At 34.7% G+C, this 23,510-nt stretch overlaps 1 protein-coding gene across 1 annotated transcript in view; it reads right to left on the bottom strand.

Annotated features, from left to right (window-relative positions):
* MALRD1 (MAM and LDL receptor class A domain containing 1) overlaps positions 1-23,510 on the bottom strand; it is a 237,617-nt gene that overhangs the window by 158,236 nt on the left and 55,871 nt on the right. The window contains exons 15-19 of the mRNA XM_072925466.1: positions 18,119-18,271; positions 17,862-17,967; positions 16,244-16,611; positions 14,399-14,811; positions 624-711 (exon numbers count right to left, since the gene is read on the bottom strand). Coding sequence (XP_072781567.1) covers positions 624-711; positions 14,399-14,811; positions 16,244-16,611; positions 17,862-17,967; positions 18,119-18,271 — 1,128 coding nt within the window. The remainder of the gene's footprint in view (positions 1-623; positions 712-14,398; positions 14,812-16,243; positions 16,612-17,861; positions 17,968-18,118; positions 18,272-23,510) is intronic.

Below are 23,510 nucleotides of genomic sequence, written 5' to 3' on the forward strand. Positions count from 1 at the left end.
TTCAGACACTTTTAAATTGTCTGCTGCTCTACAGCCCTGTCATGGCTTTAGAGAAACTGCCACACCATATATAACCCTGCAATGCCTGCTGCAGCTGACAGTGGCCCCCTTAAAATCTATTCTGTGGTGAACTACACATCCTGAGTCTGGCGTCTTGAAGTACATGTATTTTGGGATATAATATATTACAATTCTGTAGAGACTGTTCTACCCTTGGTAACAATGACTTTTGACAACAGATTGCTCTATCACCTGAGCTAATTGTGTGCTGTCATGTGAGAGCAATTGGCACAATAAGTACACTAAGGGGGGAGGGGAAAGCTGTATTGGCAGAATGAAAGTTCAGCTCATTTACACACAGATAAGTTTCTTTTACCTTCTAGAAGTCAAGATCTAGAAGAGTATAGAAGCTGCACAGGTCTCACTAAGGATCTCTTTTGGACCTTACATGCACAGCAGAACCTATTTTTTCCTGATGTCTGAATGAGAGTCTGAGGAGCAGTGAAATAAGTCTGGATTTCCTGACTGACATTTTAACCTCATTTTTACTTTTCTAGTAGCAATATTTACAAATAACAGCAACGAATTGGCCACAGCTTGGAGATGTGAATTTCAACTCTTACCATTGTAGAGAGTACAGCCCAGAAAAGACACATCATCAAGTCCGATGTCTCCGGTGAAACCATCTCCTACAATACCTTTCACCAAAATCTAGGAAAACAAGAAATACAAAAACATTTTTCAGTGTATAGTAGACTTCTACTTCTCATTAAATATTTCTTATTAATTGATAGAGGAGTCATTTGCCATGTTTCTCACTTAAAATGGGATAAAATTTATTCTGTGGGATACAGTCAATTTAATGGCAATTTATGAAAGTGACTAATTATTATCAGCTTTCACTGGTGGTCACATTAATCATAGTGAACCATAACAGAATGGTTGGCTTCACAATGGTGTAAATTCACTGAAACATCACTGTGATATAAAATGATGCCAAGACATTATCATAAGTGGCACATTATGACTACCTCCTTTGGTACTTACTGCAATACTAATCATGCTTAAATATAGTACCATTCATGTTAAAAAAAAAATTGTAGACTCATACAAATTTCAGTATGATGAAAACAATTAGGCAGGTAAGAAATGAGCTACGGAACCTTTTAAATAAAAACATTCTACTGTTTCATTAGACTTATCAATCTTGTATTTACTTAATTATTTTCTACTGCCAGGAATAGGAGAAGTTAGCACTTGTGAAATATTCTCTGGAAGGCTAAATAAACCTCCTCTCTTCTGTCTGTTGCAGAGTGATAAATATCCAGCAGGTGATCAGTGAAAGATTTCATAAGAAATCAAGTTTAACTAAATAATAAACCCCTATTTATAAAAATAATAAAGTCTTCTCAAACCACACACTTCGAAAAAAGGTGTTTTTGCTGATCCAAAAGTGTTCAAACATTTTGCCATTGTTTAAAATCCTTAAAATCCAAAGTTTCTTTGTCATTGTTTAAAATCCTTATTTTGCATGCTACACACACGTTCAGCTTCAGAAATGCTGTATAATATTTCTAATGTATTTTTTTCAGTTTTTCTCCACTTCAGTAAAAAATTCCTACACATGAATGAAGTATAAATAGTGGCAAAATTATGACAGTTCTGCTTCAGCGTACTGTTAGTTCTACTATTTTTGATGCAATTTATTTATAAAGAAAGGTTATATTCCACAAGAACCATTTTGCATATGATATGTACAGAGACCTTTGAAACACTACACTTGAAATTTATCATCCTGTAACAGGAGGGAAAAATACTTAAATGATGCAAGGAATGGCCTTAACCCCATTAAAGTAAAAGTATAATATCAGTCTAAATATGTTAACACTAACAAATTTGCTTCTGCTATTTTGAAGTTGCATGCGAATTGTAGATTTATTACTGATGCTGACATCACCAGAGTAAATAAAAATGATTACACTTCATTTATATATTATGTCCATAAAACATAATAAATGAGTATGCTAAAAGAAGACAGGTAAATGTCCCATACTGTGGATATGCTCCAGATGGGCCATTTTAGCATAAAATATATTTCATGTGAATGACAACAATAAATGACAGCATTGCTTTTTATTGCTCTAACAGCAGTATGGGATTCTTATTTTTCCCTCAGGATACACACAAATATTCTTTATAATATTGCCAGAGAGTTTTGGGTATTTTAGATTAAAATGGGGACAATGCTACAGTACTGGTATAAATAGCAATAGAATCGTTAGAAATGGCAAACAGGACAAACAAAAACATCTACTATTTGGAAAGCCATGCAAGGAAATTTATTATTCCAAAATGACAGATCTCCTTCCACTGTAATGTTGACTGGCAAACAGACAGCATTTAAAATACAATTTTCAATTTGTTTTCAAAGTATGAATTATTATCTACCTGCAATTGATTACTTATTAATTAGCTCAAATTTAGAAAAAGAGGCAGTGAGTTTATTTGATTGCACAGCAATTACTAAAATAAACCCAAATCCCCTCACAACTACACTTATTTTCCATGGGATTGGATTGTGCACTTGTGGATGTGACTGCTGAATGTGCAAGGAGCTTCAGTCTCCAAATCTGCCTGCATCCATGTCCCCAGTCCTGACAGATACACGGGCTGAGGACATCCTTATATAACATCTTCCACCAATATTTCCTTTAAGAAAGCTGCTCTCTTGCACCTTAAGCAGGAATATGTTTTTAAAGGGAATAAAAATAGCTAAAGTTAGAAGTGACAGGACACAGTTCTCTAGGAGGAATGGAATTCAGAATACCCTTACACTGATTATCATCTATGCACCTGGGGAACCTGATACTTTGAAATATAAAATGAACTCATTAACAACACAGAAAATGTAATAGTGGCATAGGTATACACTTAAAACTGAAAATGAGACCAATTTATGAGTTTAGAGCCTCAATACAGAGCATAGTCTATCTGTGGCTGTAGTTAAACTTTGACCACTTAAATTAATTTGCAAGACATAATTCTGCGAACTTCATAAGAGATTATAAAGCAACCTCTAGGAAATTCACCTGCTGGGAAACTCATTTCACATGAAATTTATTATTTGAATGAGAATAAATAATTCCCAATTTCATGTTTTCAGAAGTCTAAGATCCAGACTCAATGAAATCTATAAAGGCACCAAAAGGTGTTTGACATAAAGAAAAGAGGGGAAAAAACACAATTCCATGAAAGCAAACTGTATTAGAATGACACTTTGTATACATAAAAAGAATGATCCCTTAAGATTTTGAACAAAATAGGCTTTTGAATAGTGATGTTATGACAAGTGTTAATAGAGTAATTACGATGGATAATATTTTTCTGTACAAATGCTAAATTTTTACAGTAATGCTCATTTCTGTCACTAGCCAATTCCCACTGATGGTTACCAAAGTAAAATCTTAATTTCTATACAAACATAGTTTAAGATAGAATGGAATGTATTTCAAAAACTTTGGCATATTCAAAATTCTGAGGATTTCCAAATGTCTAGGAAATGTAATCAACTTGCAATTTAGACAAACAGCAACTCAGGTTTGTCACAGGAGGTGTTAACAGGGTTATTTAGTGATTTTTATTTCTAGTTAGTTCATGGTAATTTAGATTAGCTTTCTCTGATGATTTCTGGCAGGAAATCATGCGATTTGGTTTCAACGGGAAAGTACAACCACACAAATAAGTGACAAAAAACTTTTTAATAAAAACTTTTGTTGTAGCCTACTGAAAGTAAAGTCCTAAACATTTCACTGCATATCTCTGAAATAAGCTACCCCTATGTTTTAATGCTAGGTATGAATAACTAAAATTGTACAATAATGTATAATAACTTTTCATCAAAAAACTATAAATTCCTTATGAGGTGATGGAACTTTTGTAATTACAGAAAAAGGACAAGCCACAGAACAAAGTTTCAAAGCTTCTTTTTTGTTAAAACATTTTCATCCAATGATCATGTCACAAGTCATGTCATAAGTCTTCACTGTAGAATGTTTTTTTTCAATAATGCATGAACATCTTAATAATTTAATATGCTAATATAATGTGAATATGAATAATAATTTTTCAAGTGCATTAAAAGCAAACTATTTTCCAAGAAAACACAATCCTTTCAGAAAAAAAATAATTTAAAAAAAAGAGAAATTTAGATTTTATTTTGAATTTTTGAGTAGTTATTTATTCACATCAAATAAGATATTGACTGCTTTGATGAGTCCAAACATGGTGATTTATTCTTCCTTGGCTCTATTTCTCTGCTTCCTCAGCTGCAGAGGAGTATGAGCTGTGGACTTGAGATTATTCCCTATATCTCTCATTTAGGTGTTCACTAGTTGCATTCTGTTTACATGGCACTGACCTGTTCCTCTGTACCTTCTGCAAAATGGTTTGTCTTAGGAAGAAACAAAATGTATGCATGTGTTGTCACTGTCTGTTCCAGCTTACCCTCTCTTGGGGGAAATGATTTTGGCAATCAGAGCTGTTATGTGCTGCATGGAACCCTTCTAACCCCAAAAGCAATCACAAGTGGACACCTGCCATCAGCTTCTGGAAAGATGATCAACACTGGGTTACCACATCATTTAAATCATACCCACTAAAAAGCTCAAGATCACACTGCCCTTCTTCAAAGCTCATCAGCCCCTTTCTTTCATGACCATTGAAAATTAACTTTAGAAATTAATGTCTCAAGACTTCAAAAGTTGAAATAAAGTCCTTTCACACAGGCAACCAAATAAATTGTTACCAGCATTCTTAAGGTTACACACATCAAATATGAAAAATATTGTGCCAAATATTTGATATTTTACAGTGCTTGGTTTTACAAGATACTGAGAAATACTAGTTCTAGTTCAGTAAAGCACTTTATCACACTTCACTATAAGCTTGTGAACCCTCATGCTGATTTATGATGTTTTTCACAGCATTTCTCTAAAGTGCAGGGATGAATCACATTTCTATCCTGTTTCAGACTATTCAGTGATATCGGTGGGATTAATAACTACATATTCTGGGAGTCTTTACTTTCCTGCATTAAGGTCACAAAACTTCATTTAAGAGAAAAGATCCTGTTGTCACTCTGAAATACTAGCACTGGAAGAATTATTGTGGAAGTACTATATTGTCAATGCCTAAAAATTTCTGAGATTCTAGGTTTATAAAACAACTTGTTTAGCCTGCCCATTTCAGAAACATCTGTATAGCAATTATAATTATGAAACTATATTTAAACCACCTGAAGTTCATGGTCAGTTTTGACTTAATCTATAAGAATTTCTTTTCTCCTAAACACGGTTTCTTTTCTCCTAAACACGGTTTTCCTCAGATTTTATATGTAAATAAGTAAAACAAACAAACAAACAAAAACCCCCAGGATTCTGGCTGAGTTACTACATCAAATACCTGGGATTTATGGTCCTGAAAGAAGTGTCCCACATTGACTAGGATGACTTGATATGACCTGAGTATTTCTGTCCCTCCCTTCTGTACAGTAGAGCATACCAAGATATAAAGGGCTGCAGAAAGACATCTTCACATCTCTGTCTAGGGAAGTCTGCACTGGGCTGAATGGACAGACTTTTTCTGATCTATGCAGTGCTTACTGCAAAGGCAATTCTTCCATGCTGAGATAAGGAGCATCCTAAGAGGAGGCACTCACTGCTTTCTTTTCAATACTTGTGAATACACTTGTGGTAATAAACAGTGAATTATCTGTTCAACAGCAAATGCTAGTGAGCAAAGGGGTCACTATTAGACCTTCTGCCTAAAAGATGTGAACCTTTCCTGACCCAAAGGACTTTCCCTGACTTAGTTATATAGAATTGCTGTTCCTACATCCATGCATACAGCATTAACCTGCCAAAGTAAGAAAACAATAACATAGAGATATCACCATGTGGGTTGACATGAAATCCTGTCTTCATTACAGTTAATGAGAGTTTTGACACTTCAGTGGGAGTAGATTTCTACATTCTTTCTTAATTCTGCTCTAAGCATACTCAAAAAACAGAAAGATTGTAAAAATATTTTTAAAACTCTGTTTGATATAAAGCATAGCACTATGGAAGGAAATTTAATTAAATCTTCAACAAAGTACAGCTTTCCTGTGATCTTCCTGTTATATTTTCAAAGATCCAGTTAAGCTATGAGATAAAAGTCACTAACATTTTCCTTCTCCTTGAAAAGTTATCCAAGTCTTATTTTCCTGTTGAGCAGTTGCTGATAAGTAATACAGTAATATCAATAGGAAATATCAAACAGTACTCTTAATTTTCAGGAAAACAAAACTCCTATCTTTCATGATGCCCCTTGAATTCAAATGGCCCAACACAGTTTCTCAGTGGGCTGCGGATTCTGAAAGATAGTGAGAACTTTTCATTGCTTCAGGTTTTCCATATTTAAAACATAGGCAGAACTTGACAGTTCAGTAGAGACTAGAAAGGCTATTTTTACTTTATATGATTTCCTTTGAGCAGCCTGCATGTAAATAGGGACAAAAAAGGTAAAAAAACACCCCAGCCCCCTTGTGCTCTCCCCTCTCAAGAAAAAACAAATCGCAAGGAAATTACATATTTGAAATTAAGAATATAATTTTCACTGTAAAAGGCATTATTAAAGATAGATTAAAAGTTATTATTCCTTGTCTCCTTTATGCACATGTTGTGACTTGATGACATCATGACAAGTTTTCCATAGCATATCAATAAAACAATAGCACAAAGAATAAATTATTTCTATTGTTAGAGTGGATTATCTCTTTAGTATTCTGATAGCACTGAACAAAAGGCTACTATCTTTCCCAAAGACCTGAACTAAGCCCCAAAAATTTTCTCTGAAGGTTTATACAATGTATTTTCCTGATTTCTCATGTGATTTCCTTGTTTCCACAATTTTTTATGTTCTGAAATGCATTTACCAAAAACGGCAAAACCATTGCTTAGGAATGACTTTAAAAAAAACTCTCACTCTACTTATTTTTCAAATACACTGCATTGTACCACACACATTTTCAGCATTAAAATTCTCTGTATCTCACTTCATGCTGTAGGTATTGAATATTCTTCACCATCAACACAAAGCTCATCACCAACCACAAAATCTTAAGGTTATTTTTCACCCTTTCCCACAAGTGCCTTGGCTCCCACATTGACCACTCTATGTATATTGTTTCTAACCTAGATCGTGGACTAGTTAGGAAGCCTGAGTAAGAATTGCCCAAACTAGAGCCTGTACAAATTCTTCATGAAGTATGGAGGAGATTGACATGAGATATGTCATCTTTTATTCCTGGCCCTCTACAGCCCTTTGAGGCTGGTCGTGAGGATGGGGCATGGTGGAGAGCTTAGGACCTACAAGCGCAAAAATCAGAGCTGCCATACCAAAGGGCATTGACACTTCAACAGGACAGACTTGGACTATTCCACACGATTTGGCCTGACAGAGCAACCTCTGGCACAGTTCAGCCACCCTGAAACCATCTCTGCACATCACACCTGCCAGGAGATATTCTGAAAAGATAGGTAAGACAGCAACTTGTTGGGGTTTGGGTATGTAATTGGATTTGGTTGGTTGGTTGGGTTTCTTTCTTGTTTTGTTTAAATAACTCACAGAATTGCGTAGGCTTTGCCCTGGGCTTCATGCAAAAAGTGTGGCCAGCCAGCTAAGGGAGGTGATTCTGCCACTCTGTCCACCCTGGTGAGCCTACACCTGGAGTACTGTATCCAGCTCTGGATTCCCCAGCATAAGAACCACATAGACCTGTAAGAGTAGGTCTAGAGGAGGGCCACAAAAACTGGTCAGAGCATTGGAACACCTCTCCTATGAAGCCAGCATGAAAGATTTTAATTTAGAAAAAGGAAGGATATGTGGAGACCTTATGGCAGCCTTCCAGTACTTAAAGCTGGCTCTTAAGAAAGATGGAGAGAGACTTTTTTCCAAGATTTATATTGACAGGACAAGGGGCAATGATTTTCAATTGAAAGAGCTTTAGATTGGACATGAAGAAAGAAATTTTTTATGATGATGGTGAGAAGGGCACTGGCCAGGTTAGATGAGAATTTAAGCAACTTTTTATCTGGTGCAAGATGTCTCTTCCATTCCAGTGCATTTGGATATTTAAAGGTTCATATTAGCCAATTAATAAAAACTTGCTCCAGAGCCAACTACATACAAAACTGTGCAGGTCTGCCTGAAACTACAGGCTGTGCAATGCCGCAGGGAAAACAAAATAAGAATAATTACTGTAAACAGACCAGAAACCAACAGCACAATGTAAATGTAAAAAACAGAGTATTGTGCAATATGCAAAGAGGTATCGGGATGAAAGAAGCCAACATACAGATCAGAAAAAAAGAATAGTCAGAAAAAGACCTACTGAGATGCAGCAAATATGCCTAGATATCCATTTATTTGAAGTACAGTTGGAGGAGTAAGGTGGAACAAAAGTAAATGGTAACATTTAAAGGACAGGAAAAAAAAAAAAAAGGAAAAAAAAAAAAGGATTCCTGAATTCTAATCTCAGCAGATTATTAGGGAAAATATAAAGGAGAAGAATAAGAGAAGGAAGATGAATGATAGATTGAAAATTGAAACTGAAGCTGTTTTTAGAGTGGAAATTCATGCTCACTAAATCTTTGTGTATAAATTACTAGCAGGGAATGGATCAAAAGCAATAACGTAAAACTGATCACAACTAGGTATTAGACATATAATAAATTTCTTAGAGAAGTCCTTGATAAGTTCAGAGCTGCTTCAACACCAGATTTTAATGAAAAATATGTATTTGCCCAACTAAACATTAACAAAATCTACTGGTATGTCAAAACATGCTGAAATGAGACCCTGAAGAAGGAAGCAGGCAGACAATCAAATCGAGGCAGGAGGCTAACAACACTTGACAATAATAAACCTGGTTCAATGAAGGCGAAAGTGACTGCAGAAAATCTGAAATCACAGCTAGAATATCAAAAAGAGTGAGCCTCCCAACGCACCAAAAGCTCTGTGCAGCAGTGCCTCGCAGCACGAGCGCAGATGCGCGGTGGCAAGGTTGGCCATCCACAGCTCAATGTGCCTCCCCATGGATTGCATCACCCACAGCAATGCCACATCCTGGCACGCAATGGTTCCACCCAGACTCTTGGTGTATGGCAGGTGGGAGGTCATAGCCTCATTATTGTCCTTCTAGCCCTTAACAGATTCTGGTAATTTTCCAAGTTACTTATTGATTCCATTTGTAGTTTCTTGTACACAAAAGATCCATCACCAATGAGCTGTACAACAGACCATCCTAAATTACTATTTCCTTTTGCTTGGATTGTTTTACATAATGATTTTATAGAATACCTCTCTTGTCTCTATTCCCTAATAGAAAAATCACTAATGATCTTTCTCTATAAAGCTTTTTTAGCACTGTTGATTCGATGTTTCTCTGCTAAATCTCAAGCAACTTTCTTTCTGAAAGGAACACAGTTTACCCAAGTGTTCGAGAAAGGGTCAAACATTTCCATTTTCTTCCCAGTTTAATGTTCCAAAAATAAGGGTAAATACACAATTACTTTGATTTGTTTTCTTTCTTCCTGTGCTTTCCACACTAGGAAATAATACTTTTCCCTGGGACAACAAAAAGTAATGCACACTTTTCCAGAGAAGTTGCAGGTAAAGAAGTTTGGTTAATTTTCATCAGATACATGTTCTGGAATATACCAGTCTGATGCTTATCAATTTACTAGAGAAGACTGAAAAATTCACACAAGTCTACAAAACTATTGATGTTACAAACACTATTAAGTTATTCTCTCTGAGGGGCTGTGAAATGGGATACAAGATTTAAATTTGTAATTTCCATAGTTCTGATGCTTGTTATGTAGGAAATGAAATTGTTATTGTTCTTACTTAAAGGATATTATAACTAACAAAGAAGACTAGTGAGTCATTATCTTGTCTTAAATAGGTAAGAAGGGTATTTAGTTTACCATAAGTCCCCCTGTACTATTCATGTATGAAGTGCTATTATTACCACTAGAAATGCATGAAAGAAAAACATTACATTCTGAAACCTCAAAAATTGCCACAGTGGACTCTTGTTTGAAGCAGAACCCCAAACCACTATAAAAATGGTTTTAAAAATGTAATTACACTAAAATTTCCATTTACCTCTAGAATTCTGAGTCTTTCATTACAGAAATGGCTGGTGAGGTGAGGGTGTTGATCAATCCTTTCTTTCCTCAGAAAAGTAATTGCAAGAAACAGCAAGAATTGCAGAAATAACAGAAGAGTGATTTTTGTGATGCTGTTTCACTTATTACAGAGCAGATAATCAGAATCCCCAAAGAACAACTGCTATCTCATCTCACTGAGGAGTGAAAAGGAAGAGTAGAGGGTGAAAAAGCAGAACAGCCGATGTTATTGTAACCTAACCAGCTTAGTACCTTATGTACGCCTTTTAGGACTTCCTATTTATCTTGACAATATGAATGACAAGAGCCTGGGTGTAAAAGATGTATGCTCACCACATATGTATTTGATATGAAACTGATATGCCAAAGTCATAACAGAAATCATAATACAAGTATCTGTATATTAAAAAAAAATAGCACAACAGAAAAAAATAATCATTGGAGAAATAATGTTGTTTTATATTTGTGTTCACGGAACATAGGGCTATTCTATATTCATAGCAAATGTATCATTCTAATTTTCAATCAATATTCTATTACTTTCTAAGTTAATACTTAATTGATAAAAAGATAAAAATTATTATAGTGGATTTTTTGTTTACTTTTCTTAACCACTTGTAAAATAAGAAAATTGTCAAATGCACTTTACATCTACTTAATTGCAATGTTATTTTGCATTATTTCTTTTCTTCTGATTTTAGTCCTTATTTTTCACACTTAAATGGAGAAACTTTTATATTTGAAGGAACAAGTAAGGTTTTATATATGATACTCAGAATACTAAAATGTTTAGTAACAAAACCAAATATAGCGTTAATAGCTAACCATGGAGTTAAACATTGTATTTGCATTTTTAAATTTCATAAGAGCCAATTAAGAAAATGCAAAACTGACCTTCATGAAATCATCACAAAATGATTATAGACTCGCTAATGTACTACTTAAATTTTGCAGTATCAAAGATCTATAACCATCTTTGTTTACAGAGATAAATGTGTAAACTGCATGGGCAAAAAGGGAATAACTGTACTGGGTTAAAGATATTGATCCTTTTTTTAATAATATGTTTTGCAATATCGTAAAGTTGCATTAGGTCTCTTAAGACAGACTCAATAGGTATGTGATTTCTATCATGACAAAAAGGAGACTACAGTGCTCAAAAGGATTGAAATATGGAATTTTGCCCTTTTTCACATATCATCACTTCCTTTCTATATCATCAGAAATATGAATAAATAGAGCAAGCTAAGAGAGTAAAATTTTTCAAAAATGTTAAAATAGAGTCTTTGCATCTTCTTCTGAGCAGAAACTATTTCAGATATGGTTATTCTGAAGAAGATAAAAGCAAACACTATTCATCATCAATATGAGTAGGTTACCATGGACAGAATCTTATTTTACTACCTTTTCAAGTGTTTATCTAACGAAAAGACATGTAAGTAAACTTCTCAGGATGAAAATAAATTCAGAACAAGTAAAGACACAAGGACACTCGACAGTGGTTTTTTTCATGTTGAAACAAGTATCCCATAGAATTAAAAGGAATAGTTTACAAGAAATTTATTTTTAACTTGAATTTTTCCAATTAAGAAAATTGTATCATTAGTTGTAGATAATATTCCTTGCAGAGGAAGCAAAATTCTAGATCAATAAAGCTGCAAAATTTTTAAAAGCATGTGTATTTGGGAATATTTTCAACACTTGTCAGTAGTAGTATTTGACAGAGGTTCTTAATTTTGTCTCAGAAAACTGCGTTCCTTTAGTTTAAATAGTTTAGCTCTGAATTTACCTTTTCCTCCTCCAGCTATTCCCACAGTTCTCAATGATGTCACATTTAACACTCAGGTGGGAAACTTCTGATGGAAAAGCAACAAATATCAGCATGGATTAATGGCAACCAAAACAAAGGTTTCTCAACAAAATTAAGATTCTGAGGTTTATTGGGAGTGGGTGTGAACCAAGGAAATCTGCTGTTGCCTTTGGGTTTCTGCCAGAGCATTCAATTAAAGGGCCTAGAGTTTCATACCTATAGAGTTCAAAACTTTCAAAAGAGAATCTGACTTTCAAGAGGTTCTCAAATGCTTTTTTTTGGTGCTTTGAATTTCTGGCTGACAATTCCTCCTTTTTGAAGGAGTTGTTGTATAGGCACAATTATTTATATACTCCCAAAGCTGGCTTCTCATGCTTAGCAAATAAACTGAAAATGTTAAATTGAGGGATTTATTATTTATAGTGATTATTTCTCCAACTGGGGTCAACAAATGACCTACTTACATAGGGAGGAAAGAGGAAGAGGACACATCTCAGATGTATAATTATCTCACACATTTAGAAGATAAAAAGCAAAATGGAAGTCTGGTTGACAAACATTTGGACTATCTTTGGTCCTAGAGTCTAACATTTTCTATTCACTAGGAATCTCTGAAAATCCTGTAATAGCTGACAAGATGCTCTGGTTAGAGACAGAGAAGATTGTGAAGCCAAGACTTGTATTTTGACCAGAAAATTGTTTTAAAGTTCTATCTTGTTTTCAGACTTCCATTTTAAAAAATCCATTCTCAGGTGAATCTAAACACTTCATTTGAAGCATTGAGGTGACCTACAAGACTTTAAGCATGTGGTGTGAAGCAGTGAAACTCTAAGTTTATGGGGTGTGGCGAACACAGTTAGTAAATATAGAAGCTACAACTTTAATACAGTTACACAGCCTAGGGACAGCCTAAAACCAACTGAGAGACTGTTGTAGTATAAATCTCAGTAGAAATACTTGAAATATAGAGTATTTAAACACTATACACTTAAAAGAAAGTTCGGAAAGAGGAAAAAAGATTGGAAAGAGATCAGCACTTGGCAGCTTAGAAGAAACAGAACACAACTTGCTCTCTTCAAAACTTCTGAGTTTTAAAGTGTTGTAGGTTGTGACACAGCAAACTCCATTATAAGATACACAATACACAATAATGAACATCAGATCTTGATCTCTTTCTTCTAAACAATCAAACTTTCACCTCACACTCCACAAAAATGACTATAAGAAACAAAAATAGATAAAAATAAGATCTTTGAAATTCCCTGCACAGAACTGTGCAAGTACAACAGAAAACCCTACAACACTAATACATGAAAAACATTTCAGTTACTGAATAGACCTTCCTAACTCTCAGGAGGTCAAATACAGGATACAGAGGTTTAGAGCAATTTTAGATAAACCAATAAATGGGGGAAGGGACAGTGAGGGCAAGGAAGGGCAGGGAATGGAAGAAAAGGGAGCTTTGATAGCATCATGTTTATATTCCTTCATATTTTTACAAAAGGTCTTGACAGAAAATGAGCACTCTCATTCCATGTGCCTCTTTGCATCCAGAGTAATATGAATGCCTTTTCCTCCAATCTACTTTCCTCCAAAATAGATTTCTCCCTACTTAAAAATAGTGGTTTTGGAAATAATAATGAACAATCTAAAGAAAATATTGCACTCTATCAGATTTCAAATGAAGGTTGAAGATGTTTCTTTTTATAATGTGGTGGTGGGGAGAGGAGGGTGGTAATTTTAGGACCAGTTGACAATCAAGAAAACCAGTGTTACCTCTAATAACCCTGCAGTATATCCCAACTGGAATAAACAGACCACATGTAATCAAAGATAAATAATATATACAATATTTAAAAGAGAAGAATATAAGTCAAGGCTTATAACTGTAACTTACTTTAATCATCTCTTTCTTCATGAAATTTTTGACTCTTAGTCTAACCTGGCAGCCAAATATTTGGCATTGATATATTTTCTGGCATTATATAATTAATTTGTAACTCTTTAAAAATAAGGCAAAGCAGAGGATATTCTTTTGAACAGAATTAATGAATCAAATTATTTTGTAGTAGATTTGGATAATATTTTTTTCACCAAATCCTTGAAAAATAAAACCAGTATCCATTTTAAATAACACATATTCAAAATATTAAAATTAAGTGGTTTAGAGGGAAAAGTTAATGTAACCACAAAACCAAAAATATTGTACATATTTCCTCAAAAAACCCTACAAACATACTTCGAAGCAAAATTGATCAGACAGTTACAAATAGCTTTGAGATTGTGCAGTCATTTATATACACTCAGTGTTTTATGATGCAGCAAATAAACACTTCAAAACTTAGAAGGATCATACCTGAAATGGCTTAGAACTGCTGATGAAGAGTGTCTGTCTGATCCATCTGTTTTCTTGATTTCCAAACTTGTACCACAACAGCCATCCCTTAGCATTACTCATAGTTCTTTGGAAGACTGACAGCTTATAAACTTCTTTTCCAAACATGTGATAATGGAAGCGGAAAACACAGGTTCCATAGCCAGAAGGGTTGAAGAGAGGACTAAGCAAAACTGCTTTATCTTGGAATAGGCGTGGCTCAGAGGACTCCAGGTAAAGGTAGTGTCCTCTGGCTGTGCCTGTCGTGTGATCCTTTAACGGGCCTGTATTGACTGTGGGGGTTGGACCCCGTATTCTGATCCAGTCAAAGTCATCCTGTACATCCTGCTCCCAATTACACAGCCCATTTTCAAAGTTACACTGTAGGTCAGGGTCTGAAATGTAAAGAGAACAGAATGTCAAAAATAAAAAAGCAGTATCAAAAGGGGATGGTGCTTTTACATATTTTTTATCCTTACAAATATATATTTCCAATATATATCTGTCAAATTGTACTTAATTTATTGAATAAACAGAAATGTGAGTAAAAGTACCCATGTCATTAATTTTATGTATTACTGAAATTAATGACTGTGAAGTTCTTTCACTGAAAGTGAACAGATCAAAGGAGTTAAAATTGAGGTTAATTGAATGAAATAAACCACACCATACTGTCTTATAGGTATTTGTGATAAATGATCTAATGTATTTTTGCTTGGCAGATGTAGTCCTAAAAACACATTGGGGTTTAGATCTTTATTATCCTAAATAATATTAACACGATAATTTTCTCAGGGCTAAATCAAAGTATTTATAATACAACTGCATTTTTTTATTTGACACCAAGACAAAACTGTATAACCTACTTCTAATATAAATAAAATGTGTCATAGGTGGTGAACTTGCATTCCAACTTTGTATCTGCTTTTAATAAGCAGTAACTGACATTATAGCATTTTTTTTTAAATTAAGCTGTTGCATTTAATGGTGGTTAAAACTGCAACTCAAACCTTATCATAGACCTCAAAATAGGTTATAAATAAGCTAGGCATTCCACAAATAAGAAAACTAAGATAAGCTGTAAAGCCTTCACTTTCTTTTAAATTTACAGCAGTTCTAAGTTGATATTCAGCCATTATTGCTGCAGACTGATATCACCTCGAGCATGTAAGGTGCCCCCCATTCTCAAACTGATTGTGATTTGCATAATTCAGTTACCTCAGGAAGTGATAAAGTAAATGCTAGTTAATTTTATTTCATATTAATGTTCTTGAGTTCTTAAAATTGATGAATGCATGCTTCAGGGGAAAAACTATCAACGGCACCCTTCAGCACTCAAGGTGAATGTCAAAAATGGGAAAAACTCATAGCTTTCCTCAGTATGTTCAAGTGCTTCCTCTGAAGGGGACAAATATGTTCAGCATACCTCCTATCTTTAGTATAGATATTTTAAACTTTTTTTGATAGGAAGAATATAGGTCCTAAGAAGAAGTAGGACATACACTCCTCTCAGTCCATCAGTATTTCTGTACTTCTGTCAGTAAAATCAAAGATAGCACCTTGACTTTACATCTTCCCTTTTAAAATAAATTTGTGACAAATGTTTGTGTTTTACACAAGATAAAGAAATAGAGTTGCTTTGGATAAAGGAAATAGAATTCCATTTACCCTCAGTTTAACTCACCATATGCATTTAAGTTTAAAGTTATCATTCTGTTCTATGTCTAACTATACTGAGTGGAATCATTACCGGCTGTAGTAATTTTGTGCTCTTTTAGTTCAGGGGTGAATTGGTAAGTCAATTTTTGTGTGGTGGAGAATACTCACCACAGTTGTCTTCATCCGATCCATCCCCACAGTCATCCACGAGATCACAGACCAATAAACTGTCAATACAAGCTTTTGTGTCTCTGCACCAGAAGCGATTTGGACCTTCACAAATTAATGCTGGAGGTGGGAGAGCACAGTTTTCAAATCTAATATCATCAATTGCTGAGACGCCTTCATAAACACCCAGACTGATTTTTTCCAGTGAAAATTGGAAAGGATGTGGAAGGCGTCCAAGCTGAATGACTGCCTTCAGCCACTGATTTCCCTCGTTGTAATACGTCCTCCAAAGGACAGTAGGCTGTCCCAGCCCATCCACAAGCAATTGCAGCTCTGCTGCCCCAACTGACTCTCCGTAATTGTAATACCTAAAATGATAAAAACAAGAATGTTAAGTGGACAAATGATGAAAATGGACCACATCAGTTACAATGACCCCTATCTTTTCTGTTGTATCTCTGATACATAGGAAGACCACAGGGCCTGTAAAGTCAATCCATTTTCTGAATGATGGTAGGACAGGCTGCTATACCAGTCTAGGCCTCATCTCAGGAACTGAAGATTTTGAGAGAAGAAGCATACTTTATTAAACTGAAGCCCAGAACTGAACAGACATATTTTCTTTTATATTCAGCAACAAACACTGCCTGCTCAGATGCAAAATATATTTTTATAAATTTAATTCAATTTCAAGAAGGAAAACCAGAACACCTAATGAATGCATAAATATGCTTTCTATGTATGTTAGTTTTTGTTAACATGTTTCCTTCTAAGCCTTCAGCATTTAAAACTGACAAATGCTTAGGTTGGAAACTGTACAACAAAACTGGGAGCAGAAGCACATTTACAACCAAGTTGTAATATCCAACTTCAAGTCATGAATCTTGGATAAAAAGACAGTTCCACTTCCTATGGCAGATGTATTTGATATCACTGAGACAAACTGCTCTTAATCAAGGTCAGGCCAAACCTTTATTTAAAGAGTAACACCAGTTTGCCCTAGTAAACAAATTATCAAAGCTATATTTTTTTCTTCCTATCTTTGACAAGTTTGCACAAAGACTGAGACAAGACAATTACTGAAAATATTTGTTTGAGTTTGATTGTTGATTTTAGTTGTGGGGTGTTGTTGTTTTGGTTTGGTTTGGTTTTATTTGGTGTATATGAAAAATTAAGTGGAAGTAAAGAACCAATTCTGACACTGGAACTTCTACTTAATAATAATGACATCTAATTTTGGATACTCAAGGTGACTCAAGGACCTATTAGATTTTTCAATGCTTTCCTTTTCTTTAAAAAAATTCTCATTTTCAAATTTACTTAACCAAAGAATTGTTAGCAAAAGGACAGTGGTATTTGCCCATGTATTATACAGGCACAATCCTTTACTATAATTTTGCTCAGAGCCTGACAACATCATGTCATGTTTCACTGCTTTTCTGCAAGTGTTTCATCTTTATCTGTATTATTTACAATGAAGACTATGGTGACAGAATAAAATAAAATGAAATAAATACTTCAGAGAAAGATGTATCTATTTCAAACTATAACCTCAATTTCAGTCCAAGAGAAGCAATATGAAATAATCCAGGAATTTAAAATATAAAGTATTTCATACCAAAAGGACAGTGTGCAATTTGATCCTGTTTGCCTGAACTTAGGGCTTCGTAGCCGAGCTATTTGTGAAATGCTGTTGCTGCTCTTCAGAATGAACATAAAATGACCTGTTAAAATAAAACCAAAAACAACTTTTCAGGCTAGAGAAATAAAGGGTTTATAAAGGTTTTTACAGCATTCACAGTCTCTGCTTAAAATCTGGTTAAGAAGAAGATTTATCTATTCCACTTCTCTGTTTCTAGGCCTGGCTTGTCTTACCTTCAGGTTTGTTATAGGTGTGATCCCGTGGAGGAGCTTGCTTCTGAAATGCAGGTGGAAGAGCGTTGCTGGAGCTTCTTACCCAGTCAAACTCATCTGTATTTACAGCTTCAATCCAACCACAGCTCTCTCTTTCAAAGTCACACACAGCAGCTGGAATAAAGAGAGAGACATTTCATTTCTATATACAACATTACTAAAAAAGCTTTGCAGTATGAAAAGTAAATAAAATGTTTCTATTTCTAATATGTCATCGATATTCTAGAAGCCTAGGAAAGGGGTGTAGAGAGGCAGAGTGGCTTCATACCAGACTTGAGGTATTTGCTTGAGGTAACAGCTGAGTAAAAGAGCAGCCACAGAGGAACAGCCAAGCCATCGCTATGTGCACTGTTCTCAGTGAAACAGATCCTTCTCTCTTGGGGTGCTTCAGCCAAAGCACTCAGAGCAGGTGAGGAGGCGCTGAAAACAAACCTCACAGTCGTCCTGGTATGCAGCAAGAACACTGGGAACACAAAGCTACAACAAACCTTCTGCAGGATCTTCTTTCTTGTTGGAGACAGAAATTAAATCCATTTTTTCCTAAATGCCAACAAGTATGTTAATGGTAACAAATTTTTCCTCTGTTCATAATTGGAATAAATAATATTAGGCATTAGTGAGATGCTATGATATTGGTAATCCCTGCAATACAAACTACTGAAGTGAAAAAGATCTGAAAAACATATTCAGCTGCATTCTTCAATTCTTCAATTAAAAGAGCAGTGATATTTTAGAAAATGCATATATTACAAATAAAGGGAAAAAAAGGAGTGGAAGGGTGTAATGAATATAAATTAGCACAGAATCATGGAATGGTGTGGATTGGAAGGGACCTTAAAGATCTTTTAGTTCCAGCCCCCTTGCCATAGGCAGGGACACCTCTCCCTAGACCAGGCATCCAACTTGGCCTGGAACACTTCCAGGGCTGGGCTAGTCACAGCTTTTCTGGGCAACCTGTTCCACTGACTCACCACTCCCACAGTAAAGAATTCCTTTTCATCAGGTTTTTCTCTCCATTATTTTATAAAAATTTTCATTAAATCACAAAATTATATTTTTTTTATTCCTGCAAATATAACAGGCTTTAAATGGAAAACATTAAGGGAATTAAAGACTTTAAGAAATATTTTATTAATCATATACATAGAATAAATAAAGAAAATATTCAGTCATGACTGTCAGAATTCTGACATTATTTTATAACCCTTATCACAGCTTTCAGTATGCTATGGTCATAGTATGGTATGTAGAATATGCACATATCAGAATCATATGAAGTCCACTGAAGAATAAAATTATATTAGTATTTATTTATGGAAAACATGGGAGGTTTTTTCTTTTTTTGTGTTTGATTTTGTTTGTTTTCCTCTTTAGAAACTATGTTACACTAGTTATACATATTTTTTAGAAATAATGAAAAATTACTAATGAAGTGTGTTAGTAATATTGATAGCTATAGCTTCTAAAAAGAGAAGGTTTTGTAAATTATTGACAGGTAAAAGTCCACAGTTAGCTTAAAAAAATCTACAAATATGGAAGAACAAATAATGTTTAAGAAATCCAATGAAATATATGTTTTCTCTACATATGGGGTATGTAGGTCAAAAATGCCTATGATAAAATGATGCAAATCAAATGTGACTAAAGAACGTAAGGAAGGAATTTTTTGACAGAAAGTTTTGATAGAATAAAATGAAGACAAAATATATGTGCAAATATTCAAGGATCCAAGCATGAGAGAAATTACTGAAACTCCCCAGAGAGAATATAATGAAAAAGGAATATGGACAGCTATTTGTGATTTGCTTTATACTCAATTGAAGAAACCATCACATATTCCCAAGAGAACAGCCACAAAGTATATGACAGACCTTGGACACAGATGGTTACACCAAATGAGGCAAATAAACAAGATAAAACTGTTAAGTCTGGGCCCAGACTTCTTGCATCTGTAACTTGTAAAACAGACAAACAGAGAAGAAAGGATTCACTAAACTAGTGAAAGGATTCTGAAAACTTCAACTAAATATCAACCAACTATTTAACAGTTAGGGAAAATACAAGAATACAGAAAGCTGTTAGAGCCTGGATGAAATGCACTTGGATCTTAATGTTTGATAACACTTCAATTATCTAAGTGTCTTGTCCCATAACTTCTTTGACTGGCAATTCCATTTCAGACAGATTATTCAGGGAAAAAGTCTCTTGATTGGGTACTTTTGTTCTTTCTCTCACAGTCAACTCAACAATCTAATCTGCATTCTCTCCTAAGACTTTTTGTTTTGCTTTTCTCCTATTCCTTCTTTTTTTTGTTCTCACATGCTGTGTATATACTCTAATCATCATGTAAGCCTATGCACTCTGCCAGGGCTGTCTGCTCGTCATGTGCTGATGAATTTAGCTAGTGTTTCTTTTTTGTCATCCTCACTATGTTTTTACATTTAACCTACCAAAATTTGTCATCTTTTCTATATTTTTGATTTAGCAAATACTTCAATCATTTGTTTGATGCTGCTTAACCCCTAGTGGTGTCCAAATGTATGGATACATTTTTCTTTGCCGCCCTTTTCAGCATCATTTCTAACGAGCTCCCTCCCTAGTCAGGAAGGAATCAGTGATCCTGTGAGCATCGCATTTGAGAGTGGTTGGCTTCGTTGATGCTTTGAGAAAGCTGCCTTTACATCTTTAACAGATTCAGGGTTCTCTGAGCTGACTTGTTACCACAAAACCCTAGATTTCTTTCTGATTTTGTGCTCTTATAAAAAGTACTTTTTCCCTTTCTGTTTTGAGGAGTTTTAAAGCCTTCACAAATCAGATGTGCAGCTCTCTGTTAGTTGAGTGATGCCTAACATGAATTTAAGAAACAGTCTTGCTCAGAACAGTATTTTAAAAACAAGTGTTTAAGATATTAGCATTTCTTCAAGAATAGAAATTCATAAATCTTTAGAACCCCCAAAATCTCTCCTTGTCTTTCAGTTCATGTAAGTTTATACAGAATGCATCATAAATAAAAAATCCAGGTGAAGAGATAACATCATTGTTGTTGGCTATTAATATTTCCCTTTATTTAAAAAAGGAAAAAAAAAAAACCTTAAAATAATTTTCAATCAGTAATTTTAAGATAAATTTAGGAATTTATACCAGATGGCAAAAATAAAATTATCATCAGTTCTAGGAACCAGTTTAACTCTGGACACAGTCATCTTAAACTATTTTAACTCTCTTTATAATACAAACACACTGAAACATACATCTGTACATTGTATGTTTTCTATCCCAGCTACTATTTGCTAATTTCATTATATACACTCTATCAAATAACACCATACTTTGCAGGTGCAGTGGCCTAATTTCTACAGTGACCAACTGAATAGAGAATGGTTAAAAAATAACTGCAAAAGTTCATCAGCAAGAAGTAATGCTAACTGGAACAAACAAACAATCAAACAAACAGAATACAGAAAACAAATCACTACTTGAAACAAATCTGATCTTTACAAAATCCAAGGCAGACTTCCCCCTTCCCTAAATTTTCATCTCCAAATATTAATTACTACTAATTTGAAAAAAATAACCTCCTCCTCCTCAAAAAAATAAAAAAGTAGAAAAAAAACCCCTAACAAAACCCACATAAAAAACCCCCAAAACAAATCAAAACAAAAAAACAAAACCACACAATCTACACCTAAACATAAAGATTTAAAAGAAATAGATACAGTAGTTGCCTCTATAGATGGCTACGGAAACAAAGTACTCCAGACCATTTTCTTTTGCTAAATTCTGTTTGGAAATCCATTCCAATAGCCATGAAATTGCAACAGAGTTCTTTGTGATTTCAGTCATGTGGGCATTTTAGTACTAGACAGACATGATTTGTACATAACACAGAGGTGTATATCACTTGTGAAATGAGAAATAGCTTTGCTTGTAAGGAAAGTAAAACATGCAGATTAAAAAGATTCTATTATAAATAAATCTTGTGATATCACTGTGCATCTACATTTTTAACAACTAACTGCACTAATGTCTCCTAACTTAGCTGTAGGATTTACAAAGATTGAGATTTTTACAGGAGGAAAATAAAATTCTTTAAAACATTTTATAAAACTGAAGGGAAAGTTCCTGTTTTTACTAAACTATGAAAAATTAAGGTCCAGAGGTCACTATTCAGGTCTTCATGTTATTCACCCTGTTTTCTCTGCCACCAAAACTCATTCAATATTTTTTATCGAAGTGCATAATTTGCTGGAAACCAAAGAGTAACTATGCAATAAGACATTGGTTTTTTCCAAAAAATACTATGTAGATATTTGCTAAATGAAGTAGACAAGTTACACTTACGACTTCTGGGTTCTATAGAAATTCTGAAAGTGTGTGTGGTCTCTGCTGGGAAAATGCCCTTCCTCTTTCCTCAATGCTCTTTTCCACTGCTTACTTCCTGCTTTACTTATTACACAACTGCTCTTCTGTGACCCCTTATCTCAGTCCTAGTATCACTGGAAAATTGGAAATCCTCACTCTCTTACCTCATTTCCCCAAGCAGCTGCCTGCTCCAGGTCATCTCATGTAGTTTCAGCTCTCTGTCACTTAACAGCCACATTTTATACTGATCCCTCCCAAAATATCACTGCTCCACATTTGTATTGTTCATTCCTATTCTCTCCTTAATTTATTCTCTCTTACCAGACATTTAATCTTCCATTGTTTTTCTCTCTTTTGACAGTTTGATCAGCTAGTCCCAGTTCTCCCCACAGAGCAGCCGGGGTCCCTCCTGCCCTGTCTTCTTCCAGCCCCGTGGTTACTTCTCTCCTGCACCAGCAAGCTCAAGCAATGCAGCCTTTGCAGCCATTTCTTGCCCACTGTCAAAAGTATTTTCCTTTCTCTGTAGATGGGATTTCAGTCCCATCCCTTCCCCATTTAACTTTCATGAGTTGATTCTTATGCAGTTATCTAGGCACTTCCAGTATTAGGTACCTTCTCCAATTTACAAGCTGGCAATCTTTTCACTCTTTGAACTTAAGCCCGTCTTTCTGATCTGACTGTTGCTTCTGGTCTCACCTTTAAGAATTACTGATTTGCCTGGCTGAAATAGAGTAGCAAGCATATGAGACAGACATTTTGGTATGCAAGATTTGACTCTAAAAATGAGATTTAGGAAGAGTTACTGTGTAATTAGAGCAGAAATGTTATGCCTTGCCAAGATTAGTAATGGGAAATAGGAGGAATTTTTCTTAGTATACTGAGGAGATTTTTATTATTCATATGAAGGTAACCATTAGAAACCAAATAATATTTATCTTTAAACAATTATGCCACTAAAGTAGTTTTTAAGAACCAATACGTGCATCCTTCT

Source organism: Taeniopygia guttata, chromosome 2 (assembly GCF_048771995.1).
Source record: "Taeniopygia guttata chromosome 2, bTaeGut7.mat, whole genome shotgun sequence".
In the NCBI taxonomy this organism is placed as follows: Eukaryota; Metazoa; Chordata; class Aves; order Passeriformes; family Estrildidae; genus Taeniopygia; species Taeniopygia guttata.